At 52.4% G+C, this 27,597-nt stretch overlaps 10 protein-coding genes across 10 annotated transcripts; 4 read left to right on the forward strand and 6 right to left on the reverse strand.

The window, feature by feature from the left end:
* Positions 1–1,622: 1,622 nt before the first annotated feature.
* A1O5_08696 (uncharacterized protein) lies at positions 1,623–3,078 on the reverse strand (the record flags this gene model as incomplete). Its single annotated transcript, XM_007749277.1, has 2 exons — positions 1,623–2,702; positions 2,788–3,078. 2 exons carry the CDS (start codon positions 3,076–3,078, stop codon positions 1,623–1,625), a joined length of 1,371 nt encoding a protein of 456 aa, XP_007747467.1.
* Positions 3,079–5,325: 2,247 nt separating this feature from the next.
* Positions 5,326–6,462, forward strand: A1O5_08697 (uncharacterized protein; the record flags this gene model as incomplete). The annotated part of the gene is made up of 2 exons (XM_007749278.1): positions 5,326–5,737; positions 5,885–6,462. 2 exons carry the CDS (start codon positions 5,326–5,328, stop codon positions 6,460–6,462), a joined length of 990 nt encoding a protein of 329 aa, XP_007747468.1.
* A 1,204-nt stretch (positions 6,463–7,666) lies between these two features.
* A1O5_08698 (uncharacterized protein) lies at positions 7,667–9,006 on the forward strand (the record flags this gene model as incomplete). The annotated part of the gene is made up of 3 exons (XM_007749279.1): positions 7,667–8,161; positions 8,220–8,618; positions 8,668–9,006. 3 exons carry the CDS (start codon positions 7,667–7,669, stop codon positions 9,004–9,006), a joined length of 1,233 nt encoding a protein of 410 aa, XP_007747469.1.
* Positions 9,007–10,219: 1,213 nt separating this feature from the next.
* A1O5_08699 (uncharacterized protein) lies at positions 10,220–11,377 on the reverse strand (the record flags this gene model as incomplete). Its single annotated transcript, XM_007749280.1, has 2 exons — positions 10,220–11,136; positions 11,266–11,377. The coding sequence occupies 2 exons, from the start codon at positions 11,375–11,377 to the stop codon at positions 10,220–10,222; spliced, it is 1,029 nt and encodes a 342-aa protein (XP_007747470.1).
* A 669-nt stretch (positions 11,378–12,046) lies between these two features.
* Positions 12,047–13,906, reverse strand: A1O5_08700 (ADA HAT complex component 1; the record flags this gene model as incomplete). Its single annotated transcript, XM_007749281.1, has 1 exon — positions 12,047–13,906. The coding sequence occupies one exon, from the start codon at positions 13,904–13,906 to the stop codon at positions 12,047–12,049; it is 1,860 nt and encodes a 619-aa protein (XP_007747471.1).
* A 3,122-nt stretch (positions 13,907–17,028) lies between these two features.
* Positions 17,029–17,473, reverse strand: A1O5_08701 (uncharacterized protein; the record flags this gene model as incomplete). The annotated part of the gene is made up of 2 exons (XM_007749282.1): positions 17,029–17,423; positions 17,467–17,473. The coding sequence occupies 2 exons, from the start codon at positions 17,471–17,473 to the stop codon at positions 17,029–17,031; spliced, it is 402 nt and encodes a 133-aa protein (XP_007747472.1).
* A 237-nt stretch (positions 17,474–17,710) lies between these two features.
* Positions 17,711–19,309, forward strand: A1O5_08702 (uncharacterized protein; the record flags this gene model as incomplete). Its single annotated transcript, XM_007749283.1, has 1 exon — positions 17,711–19,309. One exon carries the CDS (start codon positions 17,711–17,713, stop codon positions 19,307–19,309), a length of 1,599 nt encoding a protein of 532 aa, XP_007747473.1.
* Positions 19,310–20,663: 1,354 nt separating this feature from the next.
* Positions 20,664–22,475, reverse strand: A1O5_08703 (uncharacterized protein; the record flags this gene model as incomplete). The annotated part of the gene is made up of 1 exon (XM_007749284.1): positions 20,664–22,475. One exon carries the CDS (start codon positions 22,473–22,475, stop codon positions 20,664–20,666), a length of 1,812 nt encoding a protein of 603 aa, XP_007747474.1.
* Positions 22,476–23,604: 1,129 nt separating this feature from the next.
* Positions 23,605–26,397, forward strand: A1O5_08704 (uncharacterized protein; the record flags this gene model as incomplete). Its single annotated transcript, XM_007749285.1, has 1 exon — positions 23,605–26,397. One exon carries the CDS (start codon positions 23,605–23,607, stop codon positions 26,395–26,397), a length of 2,793 nt encoding a protein of 930 aa, XP_007747475.1.
* A 374-nt stretch (positions 26,398–26,771) lies between these two features.
* Positions 26,772–27,323, reverse strand: A1O5_08705 (large subunit ribosomal protein L35e; the record flags this gene model as incomplete). Its single annotated transcript, XM_007749286.1, has 3 exons — positions 26,772–27,006; positions 27,117–27,262; positions 27,321–27,323. The coding sequence occupies 3 exons, from the start codon at positions 27,321–27,323 to the stop codon at positions 26,772–26,774; spliced, it is 384 nt and encodes a 127-aa protein (XP_007747476.1).
* Positions 27,324–27,597: the final 274 nt, after the last annotated feature.

Consider the following 27,597-nt stretch of genomic DNA (forward strand, 5'->3'; position numbering starts at 1 on the left):
CGACTCGAAGGAGTTGCAGTGAGGGGAGTAGAAGTGAGATACTTCGCCGATACAGGGACTTTTGGGAGAGGGGATATATTCTCTGCACGGTCGTTTGGCTGAGCCGACTTTGACCGGAAAGAGCAGTGAAGGATATCCTAATAGAGAGTGAAAGAATGAGGGAGTGATGAATTGGAGTTCCGTGCCTGGGGCAAGGGAATGCCCAATTTCCTTCGACAGTAATAATGGAATCCAAGGAGTGAGTACCTGGTGGAGATGCTGACCACTATACAAAGGATACGCGATGTACCTTGGGTGAGAATCGACAGACATATAAGATGACGTAGAGCAAAGCCTCAGGAGACCAGGGCGTTGGATTCTAGGATTTGGCAGCAACTTCAGCCCCTTCCAGGACCGCAGGACTCGTGGTAGTGATGAAGGCCACATGCCAATCCTGGACCAAATCTGATTGTCTGGGGTTCGACTAAACAGACAAGTTAGCAATCCCCCCCGCGGTCACTAACGAGTAGATAGGCTGATATTCATCCGAGGGACTTGTCGCTTATGCCTCCAGTTCTGGCATGGGCGCTGCATACGGGCAGCCACCGGGACACGCCATCATTTGCGGGCCTGGAGATGCTCAGGCCTCGAGGGACCCACCTTGATATCTGAGCATCGAGAATCTCGCCACGATCAGAGGTATGGTCGCTGGGCCGAAATGGCGGGCTTTTGCGCCAGTCCGCCAACCATGAGCCGGGGAAGTCCAGAGCTGAAGTTTGTTTTAGGCCGGAAGATGGCTGGGACGGAGCTGCAGAAAGGGGCTTGGGCGCGGGAGAACAGAAGTCGCCACAAACACGGACCCGGTAAATCGGGCAGCAGCAGTAGGTAGAGAAAGTCGTTCTCAAGGTTTGGCATGGGGCGTTGCACAGGCTGTCTGAATCGGGACTTTGGGCGCCTTAGGACCATCTTGAGGTCCAAAAGGAGGGACTTCTTGGGTCTGAGGTGATACAGCTTTCCGCTGGCCATGCGAATGCAAATCCTCCGTACTCCGCATTTTCTGGGGTCGGCAAAGCTGTGTCAGATGATGATGGTCTAGACCCCTTCAAGTGCCCTTTTTTGCGCCTCCACCGAAGCCTCCAGCGAACGTGTGCACCGGTACCGTGTATCAAACTGTGTGCTGCTTGGAGCGACGAAATCCTCCGTCTCTTTGGGCAGAAGGAACTGATTTTCAGCTCTTGTTTCGCCAAGCGCGTCTCGATCGTGATTCCTTGGACTCTGCTTGTCTGGTAGCCGGCACTTGGCAGCTGACGAGCGAACAAGCCACACAGCCGCGGCCGAGCGTCGAAACCGACGATGTTCAATGCTGGGACCCATCCACGAGACCTTGTGGAGGGAGCTGGAGACGTGGTTCTACAGATTCACACCGAGACACCCCATACCTCGGGCAGTTGGGTGAATGTCGCATCTTTAGTGCGCGTTGCATGATGGGTATATGCGATGGTACATGCAGTGCTGGGGGTCAGGTATCACCATGAGCCGACTACTTCAGCAGCATTTTCAAATCGTCCATCAACCCTTTTCCAATTGCCTCGCCTTCACCACTCAAAGCCAGTTGCGCCAACCGCAACTTTCGCTGCTGCAACTCAATAATGTTCTCCTCGATGGTATTCCTGACGACGTATCTGATGGTCTTTACACGCTTCGTCTGCCTCATTCGATGCACTCGGCTCAGCGCCTGCTCCCCTGTCGATGGATTCCATTGAGGCTCCAGCAGACAAGCTAAGTTTGGCAACAGTGATGTCAAGCCCCAAGCCGGCAGCTGAGACAGTGGCCCATAGCACTTTGATTGATATGTCTGACCGGAACACATTAAGTGTGGAATCTCTCTCACGGTTGGGCATGGTACCGTCGACCCGCACAAAGCGCAGTCCGCAATCCTCAAAGGAGCGGGAAACCATGTCCAAAGTGGTGCGCCAGAATGAGAAAACGACTGCCTTGCCGCCGTGCTTGAAGATATCTGATAGGAGGGCTGAGACTTTCGACGAGTACACTGGTGCGTGATCCGACTCGGCCGGAGACGCGAGAGATGGTGAATTACATCCACTTGCATCGGGTGTGCTCAGGAAACAGTTAGGTGGCCATTGATAGGGACGCTTACAGCTCGAGCGCCAGTTGGGGCTCAGTTCCTGGCGGTCGTCAACCCCATCCGTCAACATATCGGATATGTTGGCCGTCTCGCAGAAGTCCCTCTCTTGGTTAGTCGTGGCCAACAGATCGTCACTAAGAAGGAAGCTCATCTGGTCGAAGTCAACCGCGGCGCTAGTCTGGAGTGGAGATCGTGCCTTATTCGTAGACGGCAAATGCATACTGGAGCGACTGGCACGCATGGGTTCTCCGCCATGGCCGCAAAGGCCTCGAAGATCGTCGATCCACCTCGGAATATGTGTGCAAAAATTGGTGCCATCCGAATCGAAAGCAACGTCTCGAATACGCAAGCGAATCTTCTCATTCCGCTTTCGCTCATCTTCGCTAAACTCAACGCGATTTACCTGATCCTCCCGAGCTGGTAAACCAAGCAATTTCTTTGACCGTCGAATAGCAACAGCCTTGACGAGCTTCCTTAATTTTTTCCACCGCTCTGGGATCTGATCTCGTCTTCCAGGGTTTGACGATATGCTCATCAAATATTGTGGGGTCGTCGAATGGTGTAACTTGCAGAAACTCTGGCAAGGCGGACAGATCCGTCAGACGATTTTGAATTGGAGTTCCCGTCACGGCCCACCTTGCTCTCGCCCGAATAGCGCATACTGCTTTCGTACGCAAAGCTGCAGTATTCCGGATCAAATGTGCTTCGTCAAGGACAACCCGTGTCCATGTCCGTGAAAAGATGGGCGTTGAGGAAAACGCAGCATCTGATCCCAAAGCTTTGCGATACTCAGAGGCTACAACGTCGTAGGTCGTCAAAACAACCTGCACACTCGAGAGGGCTTTCCAAATGTTGCGTCGCCCACTGCCACGGTAGATATGCCAGCAAAGGGTGCCTGGTTCAAGGTGTTCGGTCATCTGGTCATGCCATGTTTGAAGGAGAGATGCTGGCATAATGACAAGCGACAATGGTCGGTCCACCAGAGAGGGAGCTCCGCAAAGATCGCGAGCCACTCCTTGCTGGCTGTTGTGGTCACGATCAGATGCTAGTAGCGAGATAACCTGCAGCGTCTTCCCGAGACCCATTTGATCTGCGATGAGACCTCCATAGAAGTCTTTGGGTCTCAACGACTGACAGGAGCCGGTGATAATGTTGGTAAATTCCTAACCGAAGACGGTCGATTCGCTCCACATATGATGAGGTGACCTGCCAATTCGAGACGCTCTCTCGCTCCGAAGCGTGAAGTACAAGGCTTGCTTCTGATGTGTTAGAAGTTGAGTCCGTAACTTCGCTGGCGATTCAGCCTCTGGCATATTTCCAGTCTGTAGAAGCTCGTCAAATACGTCGGCAGGCGCGACAAATCTCTCGGTTTCAGAAGCCTCTTGAAGGAGCCCGTCATGACCACTCCGTCATCTTGAGCCAAGAAGTGTGGGTTCCGATAAGGGACATTGCGATGGCAAATGACCGGGTCTTGAAGACATATTCCGAGCTTCTCGAAGAACTTACCGAAGGATTGAGTAAGCTCTGCTTGACCAAAGACGTTGACAAGGAGTTCAAGGTTTCTATACTGTCACTTTGAACCTCTGGCATGCGGCCCGGGCAGATTACTGGCTCGACAGAAAAATTCCAGCTGCACATCGCGGCCTTCTTCAAGACGGTCGATCAGTGCCATACGCCTGTGGCATGTTATATGTCCAATCTTTGCCCCTGTGAGGCCAGCTGTCGAGTTCGAAGCGGTATGGATGCTGCCGGACTGTACTTCAACGGAGAAGCAGCCAAGGGAGGATTCCGCAGTCTGCTTGGTGAAGACTTTCACTTCGGAGACGATGAACTTTTGAGTTTCCCGTCAGCTTGCTCTAGTTTCGAGTGTTTAGAGGGAAATTCACCATGCCAAAGCATATGGAAGCACTGTCATAATGTGATGTTGGAGGCGGGAGAGACTCTGTGTGCTTGCTTTAGGGTGGGCTGCGTTTTGAGGGACTGCGGTCTGGACTGCGTTCCCAGATGCTGCAGGATAAGACAGTCGATCCGAAGCAGGGATATAGTCCTGCTGCAAAGTAATATGGTTTGGCCATGTCTGCTGAGTTGCTGGCTTGAGTGGGAGGGAGCTTCGACACAAAGAACGAAGAGAGACGGGCGTGATTAGTCTTTGGTTGCAGCGTCGGGTGAATATCCCACTCGGTCGGATCAACGCACCCTCAACAACGGCGTCCTCGTCAATGTCAAGTCGCCGTTTCTTGAACGCCCTCACGTCCATGGAGAAGCGCCAGATCCCATGACTCAACTCAAGGCCTGAACAAGACATCAAAATCTGAGGTCTTTGTGTCGCTCGGTTTGAGGCTTGCACGCACCCAGCCATGAGGCCAGTGAGGCTGACAGCCACCTGCGGGCGGTGCGCCTGCAATGCCGCCCCTCTTGCCCTCTCTCGAGTGACACGACACGAGGCAGCTTCGAGGTCACCACCGAGGGCGGCTTGAGCACGGCCACCGGCCCGATTACCGCAGACAAGACCATCCGCAAATGATGGGAGCCTCGACCTCTCTTGAATATCCTTCCCTGGCAAATGAACGCAGGGACGGTCTTCGCCTGCGACGACCACAGCAACCATGGCGGCTGCCCAACTTTCCCCAAGAGCAATGATCGAGTCGGCTTTCACGAGGTTCGAGAAATCGGTCAGCCCGCAAGATGCTCGCAGTTTCCATTCGACGACCCTAGAAGACGTGTGCAAGGCGGCTGTAGAAATCGATGAGGAGCAACGCTGACGAGGCTCCCTGCGAAACATGAAGCGCGTTGAACCCTTTCTCCAATGTCTGGAGATTTATGCTAAGTCTATTGATATCTTGTGCAATCCAACTCCTTTCCTGCCGTGGATCTGGTTAAGTGTTTGTGATCACACCTTCCAAGAGCGACTGAAACCCAACAGGCCCCCGTCAAGCTGATGCTTCACGTACGTTGCATGATTCTGAACTACCTATCTTGCTGAGAAGGCTGTAGCTCTCGAGCCAGTTTATATCGAGCTTTGACAAGTTGATGGATGCCTACGTGAAAATCGCCGATGCCTTACCGCGTTTCGATCGCTACAGCAGGTCCATTCCGCAAAAGGATTTTCACAGTATCCTGGCACTGGTCTACGCTGACATTCTCGAGTTTCATCGAAGAGCCTACAAGTTTTTTCGGAGAAGAGGTATACTAATTTCTCCATGCGTTCTCAAAAGAAGCTAAATCCCCTGGCGGCCTGGATTTTGTTGTTCGAATCTGGATGGAAGAGCTTTGAGCTACGGTTTAAAAATATCTTAAAAAATCTCGCATACCACCAGGACCTAGTGGACAAGGAAGCGACCGCTTTTAACCTTGTCGAAGCTACGTCTTATCGAAGGAAAGTCGAAGAGGAGATTGCAAAGGCTGAACAGGAGCGGGAGAGTTCTCACTTACAGGCCGTTCTTGCTTGGCTTTGTGTGGAGGACATCCTGCAGGAGAACAATTTGTGGCGGCTAGGCGAGAAACGCCTTGATGGCACTTGTGACTGGATCTTCAACATTCCCCAATACCAAGCTTGGCTCAAAAACGTGGATAGGAGTCCACTACTGTGGCTCACTGGTAGCCGCGGTTCAGGTATGTAATGAGTCAGACGTCGTGCTCTCCTATAAGCTTCTATCAGACAAGCCATCCACAGCATCACATCAACAGTCAAAACAGTTTACATGTTGGCGAGTTCATTAAAAGAGTGTCTTCAGCAGTCCTCGCTAATACACCACTTAGGGAAAAGCGTTTTCTGCGCTCATATTACTCAGAAAGTTCAAAAAATCGAGCAGAGGGCAACTTTGTTCTATTACTGTCTCCATAAGGGGGACATATCGGACAAACCCAGCATCTTCCTGCAAACGCTGGTTATGCAAATTACGAGAATCTACCCCGAATTCGCCGCACTCATCTGGGATACCTACGTTCAGAATGCCCAACTTGCTTCCAACGACAATCTGCAAAAGCTGCTTCCAGATTTGATTTCTGGAGCTCCACAGGTCCGAATCATTCTTGACGGCATTGACGAATACGACGTCAAGGACTGTAAACTGATCCTTGACATGCTGTTCAAACTTCAGAAGAAATCCCCTGTCGCCATACTCATTTCAAGGCGAGACGAAGGGTTGATCTCAGCCAAAATGCGTAAAAAGCCCAGAATCTTACTCAATGTCAAACAGCACACTGTGCAAAAGGGTATGAGTATTTTTGTAGCAAGCAGACTCGATCAGGCCATCGAGGATTACGACTTGAACTTGTCAGACGAAATGAAGGCGGCAGGTCGAGATGAATTGTTGCAAAAATCCGGAGGTCGTTGATTGCTGTACCATTTGTTGGTCTGCGCTAACGACTTTAGGTATGTTCCTTTGGGTCAATCTTGTCATAGATGGCCTCCAGTATGCAGTGTCTGAAGACGACTTTTTGAGGAAAATTAGGGAGCTCCCAGAGGGACTGCAAGCTGCGTAAGCGTGTCCACAGATGGTTTGAGGTCTCACATTCTCATTTGACCAGATATGATAGAATTGTTGAGAAGATTATGGCCATAGAAGATCGCCGCACACGCGAAAGAATGTCCCGTCTCCTTGAGTGGCTGGCATATTCGCAGACCACCCTCTCGGCGGACGAGCTCCTTTCTGCGCTAGCTCAAGAGCCATGCATCGATACTGCATCGATCATTGGCATCATCACTTGAGTCAAGGGCTGAACGATGGGACATGGATGAAAAGCCCTCAGGGCGCGTCTGTCCGAGCAAAAGCCGAGACCCTAAGATGGATCCTCAAGTCAACAGCATGGTTCAAAACGTGCTCAAGCGATATAGCGCTACCCAGGATCTTGCGATGCAGAATCATGATGGCTCGAATGAACAGGTTGCTCTTCTCGAAGTTGCCAGAACATTTTCGGAAGGACTCGCACCAGCAGATTGCGATGCGTCGAATCTAGAAGGTAAGCGACGTTCTCTTCAAAATGCTCAAGGCTCGATTACAGACAGAGGGCGCCCGGACGTGTAAAGATGATGAACTTTCACCACAACAGAAGCACACGCAGAAGAGGGAGGTGGTTCGAGGTTCTTCCTTTGGCGTTTCTGTGTTTAGGGGGAAAAAAGCGGGATGCCAAACGGCGCAAGAAATATGGACCATTCTAAGCTATGAAAGATTCTGCTAATAACAAATCATTATTGCTCGCAGAATATCGTGCCCATCGACTGAGCCAAGATCCGACTTATTTAAGCGAAATCAACAAGCAGTATGAAGCCGACATCAAGCACAGTCTGTCTTCTGACGATCAAAATCTTCCCTTTGAGATTGATAGAGCGGATCTACTTGTATTCCGTGCCAGACACCCCACCGGCGTTTTCCGATGTCGCCAAAGAGGATGTAGCAAGAAGAACAACATGGCTTTCCAAACGACAGATGAAAGAGAGACATGCACGAGCTAAGTCATATGCCGCGACTTCAGTGTCCGAGATCTTATTGTGCCTGGCAAACCATCGGTTTTTCCGGGAAAAGGGACCTTGAAGTTCACATGCACAAATATCATCCGGACCTCTCGGATGAGCCAATTCCCGACGTCCCCCAGATCGGGCGCCTCGAGGCCTCGCACTTTTCGCTTCCCGGAGGTTTGGCGGATCCTTCAGACGGCACGATCGGAGCGAGCGTTACTCGAGTCGCGCGTGAACTTATCAAACTAGATTTGAACGCATTGCCTGACGACCTCAAAAAGCAGCGCGATAAGTGGCACGCAGTCTTCAACCCTGAAAGGGAGCGCGAGCTAGATATCGCCCTTATAAGCGAGAAGAGTTTTGGGGACATTCCATGGAGTGTTGCATCTTCGGAAGACGGTGAAGACCTGGCCGTAGCCGTCAACGGGGATGTCGAAGTTGTTAGCTTCCCTTTTTTGGAACGCAAATTTCTGTTTGTACATCGGTGCACCGTTCGGGCTCTCTGCTTTTCTACCGATGGCAAGGTTCTCGCCACTGGTGCAACAGATTGGCGGATTCGCATATGGGACGTCTCCCTGGTGCACTCCGGAAACTCGGTTTTCCAAACGCCTTCAAAAGTCCTGGAAGACCACATAGGAGTCATTCGAGGGCTTAGTTTTGCCGAACATGGAAGACATCTTCTCTCCGGTTCTGAAGACAGGCGGGCCAAAGTTTGGAACCTTGACAAAGGCAGAGGCACTAACTCACGATTTCCAAACTAGTGACATTGTGACAGACGTCGCATACTCTCCCAATGGCGCGGTTGCGGTTGCAGCTTCCAGAGATAAATGCATTTGCGTTTGGGATATACTGTCTGATCAGCGAGTGGGCTACTTCAACCCTGACGATACAGTTTACAGTGTCAAGTTCTTCTCGCCTCCTGGGCTATCTCTGGGACTTCTGAGCGCAAGCTTTGATGGCACAATCAAATTCTGGGCGTTCGAAGAATTGAATCCCACGGGTCTCATATGCTTGCGAACATTGAGCGGTCATACAGTAAGTATCCGCCTTACGGAAGAGAACTCTAACAAACGCTGACCTTAAGAAGGATCATGTTCTCAGCGCAACATACAACCGGTGGAATGGCCGGATCATTTCGGGCAGCGAGGATGGCAGTGTCTACTTCTGGGATCCATTGACTGGCGATCCCGAACTGGCTTTGTTTGGCCATGAAGGCAGAGTGATGAAGGTAGTTGTTGGCCGATTAGGTTTCGGGACAGACTATGTCGCCGAAAGTCTGTTCACAACCATAGGTCGTGATGGAAAGGTCCGAGTCTGGCGTTCGTACTCTTGGCGCAACTCAGCTGTCACGTCCACTGGGGATTTGAGGACTAGTGCAGCAGCTCAATTGGGAAAGAAGAAAAAGGGAATCATAATAAATTGAAACCGAGCTTAGGAGCATTGAAAGGAGAGTAGCGAAGACTCACCCAGAGACGGCGTATTGAGTACAAGAGATCTCTTCCGACAATGAAAAGCCCCTGTTCCTCCAGTGTCCACGACATCCCCCAAGATACGTTAGGGTTGACGATGCTGAACTTCTTCCTGATCCCAACATCCGTCCAACATCAAGCCTCGTCAAGACAAGGCTGAACGCAGCCGCATCAAGCAGCCAAGCCAGACCACCAAAAGCCGCGCCAAGCCGCAGCCTAAACCAGACCCCACTCTTTCTCTCCTTCCCTACAAAAATTCCTGCGCGCCGCAAATCCTCTTCTCTTCTCTTCTTCTTTTTCCTTTCCCTCATCATCAGTAGAGGTGTTAACATTACCTTAACACCACCGGAGCTCCACCATCGTGTGGCTTGCTGAGGGTTATTCTTGATTCTCCAATGGATCTCCTTCCGTTCCCGGCTTCGCAGAGGAATTGCACCGTCCTTTTTCCCTTTCCACATTATGGCTGCGACTGCATCTTTCGATGGCGCGGAGCTGTGGAGGAGATGCTACAACACCCTTTTTTAGAAAAGAAGAGAGAGAAAGAAAAAACAAAAAAAAAGAAGAAAATATAGGTTAATGGGGATCAGAAATGATGGGAGGCCTGGATACAGCTGTCTGCCGTGGCTCTACCCTGGAATGTGCAGTTTCCTGGAGGGATTGAAGAGCTGGCTTTTAGTGATATGGACGAGGTGATTTAGGAAACTTGGTAAAGAAAACGCGTTGGGGGGAGGGAGGGTGGACGGCTTGTTCAGATGCAAACTAGGAGTTTGACATGATCTTGCTGCAAAGACACGGCAACCATTGCCTATACGTTGAGATCGTTGTTTACTTGGCTAGTCAAAATCTCTGTCTGCGATTGCACCTCCGCAGCAAATAGATCGAGAGCAGGGCTTTTTCTTTTTGAGGATTTCCTACATAATATAAACAAGCCTGATCGTGCTGGCGCCTCGCTATGCCCTCTGGGATTGTCCTTTTCCTCTCCTTCCACCCCCAAATTGGCCGTTTCATTCATAGAGATCCCGTTAGTATTGACAGTGGTGAGTGAGTTGTATCATTTTTATTGTTTCATTCATTCATCTCAGGCTTCTTCATTCGGTGTCGAAAACATCATCCGAATTTTGCATTCAAAATTGTCCCCATCTTCTCGGTGTTTCTCTCTCTCCGCTCTCAACTGCGCTCCAATCGGCCAGCGCGTCCCAACTGGATCCTCTCGCCAGTCCCCTTCTCGTCGCTCCTCAACGTCGCCCAGCTGATAGAGCCGTCCGTCTTGACCAAGTTCATCTCCAGCTTCGTGCCCATGATCTTGTACTGGCTCTTTGCCGGGTCGACCCGCGCGAAGAGCGGGATATTCCTCGTGAACCTCTTGCCATCCTGCGTGGGCAGGTCCAGGTCCACCGACAGGCCGTCGTGCTTGAAGTCGACCTTGGCCCTGTCCTTGTCGATCTTCTTGAGGTAGAAACTGACGATGACGCTGTTGGGCGTCTGGTAGAAGTCGTTGCGGACGTTCTCCAAGGGTTCCTCTTCGGTGTCGGCGGCCGCGCTTTCTCCGTCGACTGCTGCGGCGCCTCCTTCTTTCTTCTTCGGCTTGCCCACGTAGCAGTGCCGCTTTTTGGTCTTGCAGCCCTCGATCTTCATGAACTCGTCAAACTCGAGCACCCGTCGCTTACAACACGTCCATCCCTTACTGCCCTCGTGGAAAAGAGGTACGCCCGGATGATATACGCACTCCTCCTCGTCCCGCGGGACTTTTTCGTCCCTCAACTTCCCACAACCTCGTCTCTTACATGTCGCCTTGGGGGGAATCTCGGCGTCTGGGTCGTCGGATTCGTCTTCGGGAGGTTCCGGTTTCGGCGTCGCCGACGGTGTGGGCTGTTGAGCGGCTGCGAGACTAGATGCTAAGGCTCGAGTAACGGGCACGGGGGCAGGTAGGGGAGCGGCGGCGACAATATTCGATGCTTTCAGAGCTTCGGCTTTGGGGGCTGGCGCGGGCGTGTCGTCTACAGCTGAGTGCTTGCCCTTTGTGCAGGGTGGGATGGAGAGGAACTCGTCGAAGGTGAGAACGCGGGGTTTGCAGCACATCCAGCCTGCTCTCCCCGATTTCATGTCAGCATAATAACTCAGTAACGCCGTCGTTTGCATTGGAAAGTTGTCTTTTCCACTGCTAGCATGTAAAGAAAAACGAGGGGTTCACAATGGTCCAAGGGCAAACGAACCTTTCTGTCCTTCGTGGAACTCTGGAGGTCCAGGATGATATGTGCATTCCTCGTCCGGATCCGTGAAGACCTTCCCGCATCCCTTGTGGACGCACTTCTGGGCTTGCGCCATCCTCGCAGAGTAATTCGCTGTCGAGGGAGAGGTGGTGGTGTCGACAATTGCGCCAGAAATGGGATGCTTGAAAGAGCGGTGGTGGCTTTGCTTGTCTGGCCAGGCAACTCACATTGACAGAAGTGAGATGAGTTCTAAATGATTACAATCGCCCCTCGCAATGCAGCAAGGAATGGTATTGACTGCTGGGGAAAGTGAGTTGGATCTGGGCCTTGGCACTTTCCAGAAGCATCTGACGCAAACTGGTGGATTATTCGGAGCGTTATGATAGAGCCTGGTGAGCCTGAAGACTCAGCCTTGCCAACTAAGCTAGTTACTTGTTCTCTCACCATGCAACATGCACAATCAATCTCATGTTTAAGGTGGGCAAATGTCAGAGATGAGTCTTTAGCATTGGGATGCAAGCATGGAGCTTGCTCAACGAGTGTGGCTAAACATCGTTCAGACACCTCCACAATATGTACACTAACAGAATCCGTGGAAGCGTGCTTCTCCCCCAGCCCGCACGCCCTCCGTCTATCCAAGTCCCTTCGCTGATGCAATCACAACCCCGTCCACCCATAATAAACAACCGCCAGCCACCATTGAACTCCACAAATGCTGGTCAAACATGATCCTGCAGCAGAAGGTAGTAAGTAGTCAAACAGGTGCCAACCTGGTTGCCGACGCCTAAACCTTTCTCCTCTTTCGATCTCCACCTAAGCGAGTATTCGGCACATCGCGTGCCGGGCTCGGGCTGACGAAACTGACGTGTTTCTCCTCTCTCTCTTCACCATGTCGACGGATTGCTGAAGCCCTCCGAGTATGTGTCGGAGATCGAACTGCTTGTGCGCAGTTCGGCTGAAAGTCAGGGGCACGCAGAACGCTTCGAGCATCATCATCGTCACCTTGGACTTCAAACTCGACTTCCCCCTCATCGTGCTCGTCAGAAACGGAGCTGCTGCTTGGGGAGTGTGGTTCAAATTCTTCGTCGTCATCGACCAGGCTCGGGGCTTGATTCGATTCACTAGTTGGAGATGGATCAGAAGGTTGAAGGTCAGACGGAGAGGCGCCGTTCATGGGTAGAGTCATCCCACGCGGCCGGTGCTGAGTCGGCTTGTCGTTGGCACCGTCATATTGCGGCAACCCTCCTCCTCCTCGCAAGTTGGTGGTGGATCTCAGCATATTTGAATGCAGCAATGGAGATGACAATGGAGACTTGGTAGGTTTTGGCGGTTGTTTAGTGCCTGCAACTTGTGGGTGCCGACCTTGAGCAGTGTTTTGCATGGGAACATCCACATCCATTTCGTCGTCCTCCGAATCAGAATCTGGCAGTTCAACTTTGGTTTTCGCATCCGAGACCATTTCTTGAAGATCAAGTCCAAGACCCCTAGCTTGGACAAGCTCGGACAGATTGGGTGTCAAGGCCGATCCCCTAAAATCAGGTGACACCTGTGTTGGCTTGGGGCATCCCGTCTTATCAGTTGCCGGAGTCGTGGTTTGGGACGTGATCCGAGGTGGCTTCGGTTGCAGGAGTTTGGCTGAACGGATCAGGGGGTGCACGTTGCCAGCCGCGGGGGTCACAGCAGGTTCAACACCGATCATTGCTCCGGTTTCGTCGACCTCAACCGGTTCTCCGCAAGCATCTGCCGCAGCATCGTGACTTGCAAAACTCCGGCCGTGGCCGATTCGGCAATGATTGATGAAACCTTGAGCACTCCCAAAATCAAACCGACCACAGTCTGGACAAACGAGCTTCACGGTAGCCCCGTCGGATTTCCTCTTAATGATCATGGGACCCGTTGCTTTCTCCTTTGGCTGCCCATATCCGGCAGGCAGAGATTTCAGTTTGCCACTACGTTGCGCCCGAGATTGGCTTGATGTTTGGGGCCCTTCGGCGAATTGTCCTCTGGTTTGAGATCTGAATTTCATGGGAGATTTGCCAACAGGTGTAGTAGCCACAAGCTCTGGTTCGCCACCGTCAAAGCGCGGGTCAGGCAAAAGCCATTTTGCATAATGACGGGAATAGGGCCCTTCTGTGACACCCCAAGGCGCGGGTAATTGAGGTAGCGGAGAGGGGAAGGAGCTGCGTAGAGCTGGACCTGTGCCACTGCTGACGCCAAGGGAAAGTTGCTGTGTCCCTGGGAAGGGAATCTCCTCGCATCGACGAAGTTGTTCCAATGAGGCCTGACATTTGGCTATTTCTTGGTCGATAAGTCGAAGTTCTTTGTGCTTCAAAAGAATTTCGAGACTGATCTGTGTCTGAATGACGTTCCGAATAGATTGTAACCGCGCAGCGTCCGCGCCCTTCAACGCAGATTCCACCTGGCCCATCTCTGAGTCTTCCATTTTCACCTCCGGTGGCGTCGGTAGGAATGATGGGGATTCATTCGTAGCTGGGGTAGCCGTATTGGGCGGGTCAGAGGGCAGGGCGGGCGTGGGACGGGGAAGCACGTTGGCACAGTGTTGCTTATCAACGATTTTCGCCCGTTTCCTCTCTGACTGGCCCTGAGTGTCTGTTGATTGCTTTCGTTTGTGAGTCGCTGGCATGGCAGGCGCAGCAAGAGGGCCAGATCCAGGGGCGTCTTGGTTTGAGACAAAGGATCTCATCTCTGGAGAATGGATCTTATCACAGCCTGTCCAGGATAGAAGGCGCAACATATTGGGTCGCTCGGCAGAGCGATGCGATGCGACCTTGGCGTCGACCCAGTGCTCATCCGGACCATTTAGTCACCGCAAAGTAGAAATTCCGCCACCAGCCATCAGTTTCTATAACTCAATCCTGCCGGAATCAAGAGAACGCGACAGTTTTTCCACCACGAAACAGAACACAGTGGCGCCTTCCCTTCGCGCAAAGCAATCTCAAGTGTTTGAAGAATATTTCCCTTTGTCTTGATACCGGCGGGTGTATACGGAGGACACGTAAGTCCAAACCAGCGTTGTTTGTCAGTCGCGAGGAGAAAAGGGTTGTCGTGAATTACAAAGGCCTAAAGGTGGTATACAGCGTGCGCACAGCGCCAGTTGATCGGAAGGAGCGAAAATTAGGGCGACAATGACAACAAGCAGGAGTCAATGTCTGGTGGTAAGTGTCGTTATGGGCCGGCGCAGAGGACAGACTGGTAGCCGGTTCAAGTATAGTGGTGGGAATGAATGACGCAGAAGACGGGACTCTGCGAGACCCAAGACGGCCGAAGATCGGAGAAAATGGCAGTGTTAAAGTCGAGCAGAAATACAGGATCGAAGAGAGAAGATATTAAGATCAAAAGGCAGGAAGACAGAATAAAGAAGAGTGATTCAAGAATCGAGGCAGCGAGAAGTGGTACGAGTCCAAGTTGTGTAAAGACACAGGCAAGCGTCAAGGTCGCAGGTCGCGAAGGGGGAAAGAGGCGATAATGGAAGGTAGGAGCAAACAAGGGAAAGAAGGGGGAGGGCGAGGGAGGGAAAAGGCGAGAGGAGCGAGAGGAGGAAGGGGAGTCAGGGAGCTCGCGGGCCCGGACTCGGGTCTCTCAGGCAAAGCCAAACAACATCCTGTCACCACCCTGTGTCCACATTGCACAAGAAAGAGAAGCGGGGGCACCTGGCACCCGGGGGGGGGGAGCTGATGGCTGATGTGCTCAACGGAAGTGGTGCGAGTTGAGTTGGCGAGGACCCACACTCCTCACACTCTATTTTCTTCTGCCTGCTTAATTCCGCCAGTGAAATTGTATTCTCGGCCAGCCAAGATTTAGCTAGTCTTCACGCTAAGCTGGTTGTGTGCATTAGAGCATGCAAGGGAGACAGAGCAGGCCTCCAACGGAACGCCCTGCCGGACATCCCTAAAGCCACCAGTGGGTTCCTAGTCACCTGATTGTACCCAGTATTAACGATAAGTCATCGTCACTGATAGCGGTCACGTGCAAGTATATGAAGATCTCTCCTCACATTGAAACTTGACTTCCTTTTCTATTCGGTGCCGAAGTCCTTTGGCTGCCTGCCACGCTTGTCTCAATGATGCCTCAACAACAAAGGTTCTTGTGCGGTATGCTGTGTCTGGCGACATAACCTCCGCACTTAGCGGTCTCATACTTAAGTCCTGAACTCCGCTTCACCTGTGACATTGCGATACGTGAGAATACAGTCCGCATTCCACGGCCGGATCTAGATTCCGTACAGACAGCAGCCAAAGCCCAAGTGCAGCGGCACCAGCCGGTCATTTTGTTGAGATGGCCTTCTTCTTGAGCTTCAACTCTCTGCCTAATATGATCAATCAACGCAGCTCCCACGCTTCCTGAGGATCGAAGCAGAGCATCATGGGGCTTGCCATCACCTGGTGCAATGCCTGTCATGCAATATTGCTGCTATAAACGCTATATCTAGGCACTCAATCACGGTCCGCTAGTTGGAGACCTGAACCTGTCAACACCCAGCTGCTGGCCCGACTTCGGATTCGTTCGCTAAAAGGAAAGGAAGCAAATAGCAGTTGAGAAGAACCGTTCGATGTCGACAAGAAACCTCCAATCGAGCATTTAGGCTAATTCTTCAAACATATCAACCCCCAGCTCGTTCTGACTCTATGGTCGGCTAGGCAGATAGCACTTGGAGCAGGTCTTTATCACACGGATTAGCATGGCATCATTGAGCATGCAAGCATCTCTAAAAATATCTTCCATGTTGCTCCAGGTGAGTGATCGTCCCGAATTGTTCGCCTTTGCCACCTCGAGCTCTTGCTTCAGGAAGTCGGCGAGTTGGCTACTGCTATTGCTCGACTTTTGCTGATCTTGCCAAGCTCCCTTCGGAAGAACCATCCTTGGAACAAGGGTGTTTCAGTAGGAAGAGCGTTATTCCCACCACAGACAATTCCTCGGCAGACAATCGATGGTGCCAGCAACTGGATGGTTGTCTGGTTTGTCTGGTTTTGCCACTAGCGGCTCTTCGGTTACTATAGCACAGCCACGCAGCCACATGTTGCAGCCAGTCAGACAAGAGCTCTTGAACAACCACGAACGTCCCTGCATCGGATCTTCCTGCCTCCTCCCATCTAGACCTCCAGCAAGCCACCACTCGCACCCCGAAGAATCTTCCATCGCTCGGACTAGCTTGGGGTCTGTCCCAGAGTCCCCTTGGGCATATCTGCGGCCGCCAACCAGCCATGTCCGAGGATCTGGATCCAGAACATAAACGATCAGAGTTGACTGGTTTTCCCTGCTTTCTTCCCTGCTGGCGTGGTCTTTAGTTCGAGCACATCGTCCTCATCAGCCGCGCAGGACACGAAGACCCTAACGAGGATGAGTCTCAAGCGATCAACATCCGAGGTGGCCACGCTGCCGCGATCGTTGGATATGTATGGTATCCGTGTGCGTCTTGGAGATGATCATCTTCTCTCTCTTCTCATAGAGGTAGGGATTACATTTTCTCAATCTCCCGTGAAGTCGCTCTCTTTCCTTTGCAAAAGCCTGTCGCAACACCTTCAATGTTGTACGCAACGATTTGATTGAATCTGTTGCAGACTCGAAGCGAGGAATCATCAACCTGCTTTGAACTCACGGATGTTTCACTAATACCCTCAAACGGCGCCTGGCAATTGCTGTTGATAATATGAAGGCTTTTCCGGTTTCGCTGCTCGCGCCAACCTTCTTTGCTCTCGTGGCCGCCCAACAACCATTCGATCCTTTAAGCGTCATTGTTTCTGAGGCCTATTCTGTCTTTACAGAAGTTAATTCAATTCTGTCCTCTGCTGCTTCGGCGGTTTCAGCGGCAGCCGAGTCTGCAACGGCAAGCTCCTCGACGGTTGGGGATTCGTCAACCTCCAGTGCACAATATACTGCAACATCATATTCCTCCACGTCAAGCGAAGATTCAAGTTCTCTGATTCCGCCTTCGACTTCATCTGCACCGGCGACCTCATCTTTGGTCTCTTCAAGCTCATCGCCCTCTTTGGCCTTGACGTCTTCATCATCTGCTGCCTTTGGCATCACATCCTCTAGCACGCCATATACCAGCTCCTTGACTTCTTCACGAAGGTCGTCTTCCACCACATCCTCTCTGACACTGCCATCCCCGGTAGTAGGAACATCGTCAGTGCTTGGAGCTGCCGCGGGGAGTTCAACAGGCGCACCCTCCTTAAAAAAAACCAGTCATGATTCCAATCTCCCAACTATCCTGGGCTGCGTCCTGGGAGCTCTTGCACTCGGGTTCTTGGTATTAGCCTTGGTCATTTGCTCCAAACGTCGCCGACTCAGCTCTTCACCTCGCCATTCCGCCCTCTCCCCAGGCGATGATGAAGTCGAGAGCTGGAGAGTGAACCGGCCATCAAGTACAGGCGCAAGTCAAGGCTCGCTACATCGTGGCCTGGTACGTGCCGGAGCTGCACCTCTCATGTCCGAACATCCAGCCTTTCGCAATCCTCAAGAACACGAGAATCCATTTGTCCCTGTGCCTCCGCCACCGAGACGGACAGCTCCAAATTCTCGACCCGGTTTGACCGACGGCATGGTCCCTGCGGATGACCCTTTTGTGAAAGAGATTGGTAAACCCTCCCGATCTCACAGCGTTTCGTCAACCTATAGCACGCATCACCCGGGCGGAATTGCAGCAGGGATCGCAGCGGCAGCAGCTGGAACTGATTTTATACATCACTATGATGAACACGAAGACGAGAACCCGCCAGTAGTCAATGCGCCGCCAGCGAACAACCGAACTGTTCCAGCACAAATCAACCGGAAACCCGTACACGTCAACTACACCAACAATAGCGAACCGTGGCCCTACTCTCCCCCCTCTCCCATCGACCACGTCGCCGAGACGGCTGCTCTGACAATGATCCCTACGAGAAGCAGTGGCGAGAGTGGGCGACGCTTCAGCCGTGACTCCGCGAGAGCCAACGCGGTATTCGACCAAGAGTATGCTCGTCACAGCGACGGGGTTTTAGGGCACGATGATCACGGGCTTGGAGCTGCCACAGCAGGACTCGATGCTAGACTCGGTGTGGATGCAGCTCTAGGATATCGTGACACCCAAGATCGCCACCGCTCGCGAAGTCGAAGCAACAGCAGCAACCGTCGCACCCGAACCCCACAGGCCATGCCCAGCGAAAGATTCGACTCCAGCCGGATGACGACCAGGGACTACGGTCAACCCTACAGAGATGCTGTCCCACAACACCCATATGACGCCGGACCTAGCGGAGAACAGGACCTTTATGGAGTTCCTTCGACACCACTTCCCCCTCCTCGCTCTCGGCGCAACAGCGCTCTTGGGTCTGCCCTCCCTGGTGCAGCTGCATTCACCTACGCCAACCGGCCTACCGTTCCGTCTCCGCTGTCAAGCGAAATTCGCCGCGATCCGAGCTACTCGCCTCCGCAAAGCCGGCCGCGGGGTCTGAGCAGGGGTGCCGCCGCACGGTACTCGTTCTCTTACGATCCTCTAGACGACGATTACAGCGCCTACCCGCCCTTCCCCATGACGTCCAGCGGCAATAGTCACGGCAGGAGAGGGAGAGACGAGATGGTCTCCACGGAGCAGCAGAGTACCACCAACGGCCCCACCGTGCCCGACAAAGCAATGGTTAGCGACAAACGTTATCCTCCTCACCTCGACATGCCACTCGGCAAGGGAAGCGACGAGTCCTACGACCTCACAGCCACCACAGGTCCGTTAGGGCAGCAGCCCCAGCTTCAGAGCCAGCTCACATCCTTGCTCCCCGGGCCCGGGGACGAAAACGACGCGATTGAAAGCCCTGGCCACGACTCGGCATGGCGCATAAGCGACGGTATGCCTGCCGGATGGCAGCGCGCGGGCGCAGACAGCAGCAGTTCGCGCAGCAGCCGGGAGTACACGAGCCACCGCGATTCAGGGGTGAGCATGGGGATGGGAGGTGGGAGGAGAGGGAGGAGATTACGCGCGAGTGATATAGCGGGCTCGTCGGGAGCAAGGCCAACGATGGACGAATGGTACACGTACGGCCAGGCGCTCTGATACGGACGCTGACTTGGACTGGTTCGTTTGATTCGACCTCGAAAGATGATGGATGAGACTCTACGAGCCGGGGTTTATAAGTTCCTCTCCAATACCCAAGCTGCCTCGTCTGTCTTGTTGTCAAGCATGATGCGACCATCCCACAGCACTGGTTCTGGTGTTTACGTGCGGTGTGTGATTATATTAGAAAGACATTGGGTGTTTGTTGTTTGTTAATGTACATGTCACGCATCATGAGTTGTGCGTCGCGTATTCGGCGTAATGTGTTACTATCTAATGTTTACTATTCCATGGACATACTATCCCATGGACATCCTTTCCATACCCATCGTTACGCATTATGTAGGTACAGAAAACGTCTCACACACACACACACACACATATATATATATATACACATACATACATACCTGAACCCGGGAACCCAACACCTCATAAGATCCATCATCATAATCCCTGTTGATGTTCATTCAAGACTGATAGTCCCACTTATCATACTCCGGAGTAACTCCAATGGCACAGGCCTGGCCTGATAGAACAAGAATGTTTTGAAACAGAGTGGCTCACTTTTCGATCTATCGCCTCATGCGTGGAAAAGGGCATGAGGACTGTGATTGGCAGGAACTCGAGGCGCGAAGGGGTTCAGCAAAGTATGTATGTAAAAAGACCTCTGTCGAACGAGACCCGCGGATTGAGCCTGTTCTTTGCCATGACTCTCTCAGTCTCTTATCTCTTGGGGGAGGAAAGAAGGCACAGAAACTTGCTTGAATCAAGTAAAGTGGGGGGACTCAAATATTTTATATTGGAATTGCAGCATTCCGAGCGCCTGGAAGTCTTCTCCGTAGACCTCATGAAGAATGCTGCTCTGTACAAAGCCTGTTCTCTGCTCCTCTTGTCCTGATGCCATGTACTTTTTTAGCGGGTAATATTCCGATATTAGGGCGATGCCGGATCAAGGGTCATCCCTCCGCTGAGCAGGCCGTCTGCTGAAGTCGAGACGCCCATGTAAATGCAAATGCAAATCATAAGTGTATCCTGGGTCCCAATGTTGGGGTATCTGATGCCCTTCTTTGCCAGCTGTCTCTGTTCTCGTCAAAGAGCCAGCCTGTCCCACGGTTTGCTGCGTCGTAGCGCAATGGTATCATTCCTGACAGAAAGAAATATAATCCGGTTCCGTTTTCCCATAGCAACTCCGTGATCGACAATGCAAGCACCCCCCCCCTTGCCCTTGCCACATGCTGCCCATGCCCTGAAAAAGCATCATGCAAATCAATCGCCCATAAGTGATTCCTGAAGCCTTTGGACTACGACCACGGCATGTCAGGATATTTATATACTCCATATTCCACATAATCTAGTTCAACAATTTGATCATATCCGACGGTATCCTCCCGGTCGGAGATACCGTTTCGCCATTTCGCCACTCTTCACGCGTCGACGTCGATGGAGGTGTCTCCGGCGCTGGACTCACCTCCACGCTCGAGTACTCTGATCTGCGTACCTCGATGAATGTCTCGTTGGCATCGCGACGCGGCGACAATGGTTCAGGCAGGGGCTTCTTATATCCCGCGTTGTTGGCTGCAACAACCGGTTTTGTGACCTTTCCAGATATAACTCCTTTGTTTCCAGGATTCGTAGATGCTCTGATCTTGGTGACTCTGGGCTTCCTGTTCAGAGAAGTCTTGGATTTCGCAGGCTTGTCTTTATTCTCCTTTCCACGAAGAAGTTCGGCTATGGATCTTCCAGTGCTGGCTGCATTTTTCACCGCGACCTGCTGGCTCCGCTCGGTAACTTTGAGTGTGATTCGGATTGGCGAAAGTGTCGTAGATTTGGGTCCCTTTGTCGTTTTCGTAGGCGCATCTCCGTTCTGACTTCGTGGGGGAGTCATCGCATGGAAGTCTGGCGATGGTTGAGCCGCGGCCCCATTCTTCTTGAGGCTGGGTGGTATGACGACCTCAATCTCACCCTGACTCGACTTGACCCTATCAAGATCGGCTTCTGTATAATTCTCGGCCGCGTCAGAACCGGAATCATCCCACTCTTTCAAGCATGCCAATCGCGCCACTTCGTCACTGTCGCCTTTAACAATGAGATCCCAGCAGTTTTCGAGATCTTTTCCGGGAGGCACGGGATCTAGATTGATCCATACCGTGGTACCCTCCCGCCTATCTCTCACGATTTGGCACATCTCACGAGCAATGCGTCGCACAGCTGGAATCTTCATGCTAGTGCCAACCACAATGACCGCATCGGGTCTCGTTCGGAAATCTGCCGTGGTTACTGCGCCAATTGCCTCGTCATCCGGGTTGTGTTCATTATAGAGGACGATTCTAGGGCGCAATCTACCAATGCCATGGCTTCGCTTCCCAGCATGCGCTGTTCTCAACGCATCTGCTGCGACACATTGAGGACAAAGTGGAGGGGCGGCTCCGTCAAACAGATTGGCGTCAAAATCGGAAATGTGTCTACATTTCTGACACATCATTTTCTCGAGCCCACCGTGCAGCTGGATCGTCTTCGGCCAGGGCGCTTTGTAGTTGAGAGGCACTTGAGTAGCGAGAGGTGGTAACGAGGTTTCTAGACCGTCGACATTTTGAGTATACAGTCGCAATAATCGGCCCTCAACGGCGAGCCTAGCCAGAAAACGGTGGAAGAGAGTGGGCTTGGCATCCTCAGACATCTTTGAGAGCTTGCGGACCATGTCGTGGAAACTGGAGGTCGAATGGTCATCCTTGTAGACAGAAGCATCAAACAGCATCTTGCCAGAGCTCTTCAGCTTGTGTTCCCCTCGCAGGCTCTTGAAAAGTCCGTTGGAAGACCTGAAATCCGGGATACCGGCCGAGACAGAGATGCCCGCCCCTGCAATGACCACGATCTTTCTCCTGTGTCGCAAGGCCTTGAGAAGAGTGTCTAGAGCTTCTGAGCGGTCGTACTCGGACTGCGCAGTGTCTGAAGTGAGATCCAAGTACTGGGTTGTGCGGATCTTTGGCTCAATCTTCCGGCGCTTTCGCGCACGAGGCATTTCGTCGCCAGCATGCTGTGAGGGAGGAGGGGTGAGAACCTGAAAGCCAGGAGGCAGTATTGGCGAAGTCGGAGGAGAACTGAGAGGAGAACTAGGCGGAGAGCTCAAAGGGGACGAGAGATCTGAAATATCATCAACGTCCATGGCGGGTTGAGGTTGTGTTGTTTTGGTGAGGGTAAACGGTAAACGAGCGATTTTATCGCATGACTTCGGGAAGGAGCGACTCTTTTCACTGGGCCGACCGTGCAGTGACCAATTTCGTTATACAGAAGACAATAAGGTTGTTATTCTGAACTTGAGAGAGAGTGAAGAGTCGACAGGGCGTCAAGTGAAGAGTAAATTGGATAAGGATGAGCTGAGAGGTGCAGTTTGGGAGGTAGTTGGAGGATGAGGCTGGCCGGGAGGAGTCGAGACTGAACTGGGAAATGGACAGCAGATAGCGAACAACGGGAAGAGCAGGGGAGGAGCCAGGGGGGGGGGGCTCTTTGGGGCCTCGTAGCCAGCGTCAGCGGCTGTTTTGGCTGTTTGCACTTGGACCTGACAGATGCCCGACGCCGGGATGTGGTGTGGTTTGGCGGGTTTGGCGGTTTGGTGGTTTGTGGCCCAAACTCTGTTTGACCGGCTTGCTTGCAGCTGCACAACAGCACAATGGGGCAGAACGGGGGCAACGAGGGGCATGGAGCATGGAGAGTGGAATGCTTAATGCCTGGGGCCACTAGGTTGGTGGCATGCGCAGCCCTCACCCTCGAGCCCTGCTGCCGGCGAGGCGATTGGCCAGGGGCGCTTCTTAGGGGCCGTTGTGTGCCTGACTCTCACCGATGTGCGGTGACTGCCAAGGGGCCTCACCAGTCAACAACGTGAACCTTACTTAGAAACGTCATTCTCGCTACTGTTACCGCGGCTACCGCCTAGAAAGGACCCCTCCCCCCCCCGGAGGCTCCCCTGTGGCTTGTGGCTAGTGAGCTCTTTTCTCGTCCTAGCCGCTGGCCACCTGTTTCAGCCTTTCGCAAAAAAAAGACCCATTGACTTCCATTGTCCACGACACACTCCCTTTCCAACTTAGCGGCTCCTGAATATCCTACTTCACATCTGGCTGATTCGAGTCAATTCAAAAATCACTACCCGGTATAGCCTGACACTTTGAGTTGGACGCAACTCCGCTTCTCCTCTTCCGATCTACAACCCACCCAAGACGCCATGATTCCTTTGGGCAAACTATAAGTTGCCGATGAGGGTCTGATGCTATGCCAATATCTCCAGGTTGCCCAATCAAATGGATCAAGACCAGGCAGACGATTTTGCGTCCGAGTCTTTCTTCGACCAAAACTCGCTGCAGCAGCAAATTCAACAAATCGAGGCGACCGCCGATCTGAATGCTGTCTCAAACGTTGCCCTTCCTCCAAACCCAGCAGTCGTCGACAAACTCTCCCGCCGTTGGTATTGTGGCTGTCTGGAGCGTATAGCATGGTCGAGACATGGCCACCTTGCCAGCATATCCGATGATGGATCCACTGTCTATCTGGAGTGCATTCGTTATAACTATGAATCAAAGTCGTGGGGTCTCCATGAAAGACACTCCTTGACCACCCTCTTCGAAGACGCCGCCAGTTTGGCTTGGAGCCCAAACGGAGGTGAACTTGCCGTGGTCGATGTCAAGGGAAGGATATGGGTATATCACAACTCTCCGCTCGCCATCAACCGCCTGATCCTTGCTCGTCAAGGCGCTCTGGATGATGGCGACGAGTATTCCCAGCCGGTTGGTATGACGTGGTTAAACCAGGATCGGCAAGAAAGACCAAGAAATGTTGTTATCAACGCATTCAAGGGTGACGACCGATGGCAGCATACCAATGCAAGAGCCAAACCGCTCGGCCCATATTGGCATCGTGCTGTTGCCATCGTCCACCGCAATGGCCTCTTCACGCTTTGCTTCCAGAGGGGTGACGGACAGTATTCCAAGGTCACCAAGCAATTGTCGCCACCAGACGATATGCTTTACAGTCACGCCAGCTTTGCCCCCACCCTCGAAGGAAAGATGCTGATCACCTTGCACTCGTTCAAAAAGGTCATCTCAGTTTACTTCCTCTCGATAGATTGGAATGAAGTGAAGCAGGCTGTCGAGGGTTTGCCGGTCCTGACTGTCGAATCAATTTCCAACCATGTCTCGTCACAGCCCTCTGGGTCTCCCACTCTTCCTGATTCATACGACCCAGATTCGTGGTTACTTAGCCATCTCGAAGTTGTGCGCACTTCTGATGTTGAAAAGGCGGTCCAGATGCCTCCCACAATTCTTGCCATCTGTACCGGTGTCAATAGAACTGTCAATATTCCAGACGCGGGCTTCTTGGTATCGAGCATGATCAAGAGGTGGGCGGTCAATCCCGTCCAACAAAAGCTGCACCCGCTATTTGATGCCCTACCATCCATAGGTCCCGGGGTGACCGCATCAAAGTCTACCTACTCTCTTCAGAGGCTACCAGATAAAGAGGAACAGGTTATCACGACGATTCACCATGTGGACGGTGTCCAGGCGATCGTCGTCACAACGCAAGAAAACCGCATTGATTTCTTAAGCTCAGAGGACCTATCGCCAATGTCCTATGCCTCGTTGGCCCAGGAGACCACATCCATGTCTCAATCTGGATTTGCATTTCCTTACGCTGAGTTTATTCTCACGCCAGCCTTCTCTCCTAACACCTGTGTCAGGGCAGATCTGGCGCCGGACGGGAAAACGCAACTTTTCTCCATGGAATACCAGTTAGGACAACCTCAATCACTGCAGCCGCTAGATCCAAACATCGACGTGGCCATTGCATCCCTGAACCTCACCTTCGCGCGAGCATGCTGGTCCAACGCCACCATTGACGACATCCTCATGTGTGTTTCACAGTCAGTTCCGACCGAACTCATCCCCACGGTGATTTCGACCGTGTATCGAACGCTCTTTCGCGATAGCGACTTTGTACACGAAAGGACTGAAGGCTCGGAACTCGAAAAGGTTATCCATAAGACCGTAATGGGAAGAGTCCTGTCTTACCATGCAAGTCTGGCGGCGAACTGTCCTCAACTGCCTTCAATTGCCTCCACCGATAGGAGAAATGGCTGTTGGTCACTGAGCGCACAGTGGGCTTGGTTGGTCAACAACATCCGACAGACTGCAACCCTACTTTTCATGGCCATGAGAGATGTGCAGAATATTCAGCTCGTCATGAGCCAAGACTTGACAGATCTGCTCTGCTCGAATCTCCGGTGGGGTTTATCGCTTATGAGATTTATCATTAGCACCATTTTGGAGGTAGGCGATCGGGAGACGAACCCGGAAATGTTCGATGAGAAAGATCCTGGCAGAGCGGGTGACTCACTGGGCGATGGGAGCCAGGGTCTCGTCGCCTTACTTCTGAACTGTCATACTTCGCGCATATTTCTGATCGCTTTTGTCAGAGCCGTCAGGGCCTACGCGAAAAACACAGAACCGAAATCAAATCACCATTTGCAAGTGCTACAATGTATCCAACAACAAACATCCGGGAAGGGCCTGTCGTTCCAAGCCATGGAGGCACTTCTTGAATACAGATGGTCTGCGGTGGGCGACGTGGACAGGGACATGGCCGCCACAGCTGTCCGCCAGCTCGAGATGATGGCCACGGGAATTGTGCACCAGTCGTACCAAGGGACGGTCAAGGTGCTGCTCAACACGCTGTTCAATAGCGCTCAGGGACTCCGGGCCAAGATGTTGATCGATCGAGTCAAGCTGTTCATCGATCATGTCGATTTGGAATATATCTTCTTGAATCACGATATCCTGGGTCGACAGAGCACCGATGGAGACTCCGGTAAGAAAGAGGTCATCTACGATGTGCATCGAAAGAGACCGATTTCAAAGGGCGTGGCGGAACCTAACGGGCCAGGGCAACTGATGGTCAGAAAATGCTTGAGATGCGGGAGTTACAGTGAGGATGTCAATGTGCCGCCTCGGGAGTGGCCTAGACAAGTTGCTATGCTACTCATGAGATGTGTCTGCGATGGGAGTTGGGTGCTCATGCCTTGGGATAAGGTTCACAAGTAGATCACAATACTCCGCAGGGTGGATTTTGGCCAGAGCTGCAGAGCGCGACGTGCTCGGTTCTGAACACCAATGACAACCGTATCGAAATACTTTGTAACCGTCTTCAAGTAAATATTGAGTTCGTCTTTTTCATTGTCATTTCGGCGACGCATGACACAGGCCCTAAACCCGCCAGCCATTTCGTTGTGTCTTTCGACATCCACAGACAGCTTAAGACAAAGCGCATAAACCGGAGCTGGGAAAGCTCCTCTTCATCACATAGCCGTTCGAACCACAAACCACCGTCACCGTTGTTCCGAGTGACGTCTCTCACCCAATGATCATTTCACCCGAAGCCTTTGGACCATCCTCTCCTCCCACTCACTACTGGCACCTTACTCGGCCTTGACAGCGTATTTTCGTGCGGGGAAGTGCGTCTGCTTCTTCTTTTGCTTTTCCGTGACCCTGCTGGCGTCCTTTTTCGACAGTCGGCGACGGATTGCGCGGGTCAACTTGGGTCGCAGATCGAGGGGCAGGTACTTCTTCTTCGCATAGAACAGACGGAGTTGATGGCGTTGGTTTGCGTTGATCACGGTCAGGGTGCGGGCAATGGACTTGCGGAGGTCGTGTCTGTATAACCCATATGATCAGTACTTCAAGTCCTCAATGGCATTCTGACGACCTTTGGGGCTCGAGAGGAAGGGGGTCGTTTTTGAATTCCCCGTCGATCTGCTGCATACATTCTTGTCAATTTTGATGAGGCACCGCCGGCGATCTTCTGCACGCGCAATTGTCCCAGCTCGGTCTTGAGCTCGTCGAGTTGCTTCTTCAGGTCGTCTTTGGACTTGCCCCAGAGCTGGCCGGGTTTGACTTTGGCGTTGGTCGACTGCGTTATGGCTTGTCAGCAAAACTATTTTGGCAAAGACGCGGGAAGGGGTGCACACCATCTTGGCTTATTAGTAAACTTGTCGATGTCGAGGTTCGTGAGGAGCGTTTGCAGATTTGATGTCGTTGTCGGTCGCGGACTGGAAAATTGTTGTGCGCAAGGCCCGATTAATGCCAAGATTTGTTGATCACGTGTAAGAGCTGCGGCAAGTTCCGCTAATGCCACTTGCGCGAGTTGGCCTGGTCAGGCAAGGTCAGGAGGACATGGTGGGAACTTCGAAGATCGAGTGCCTGCAACGACGAGATCACCTTATAATTCACGTCGAAAAGTTGCTC

The sequence above is a fragment of the Cladophialophora psammophila genome (genome assembly GCF_000585535.1).
Source record: "Cladophialophora psammophila CBS 110553 chromosome Unknown aczJe-supercont1.14, whole genome shotgun sequence".
In the NCBI taxonomy this organism is placed as follows: domain Eukaryota; kingdom Fungi; phylum Ascomycota; class Eurotiomycetes; order Chaetothyriales; family Herpotrichiellaceae; genus Cladophialophora; species Cladophialophora psammophila.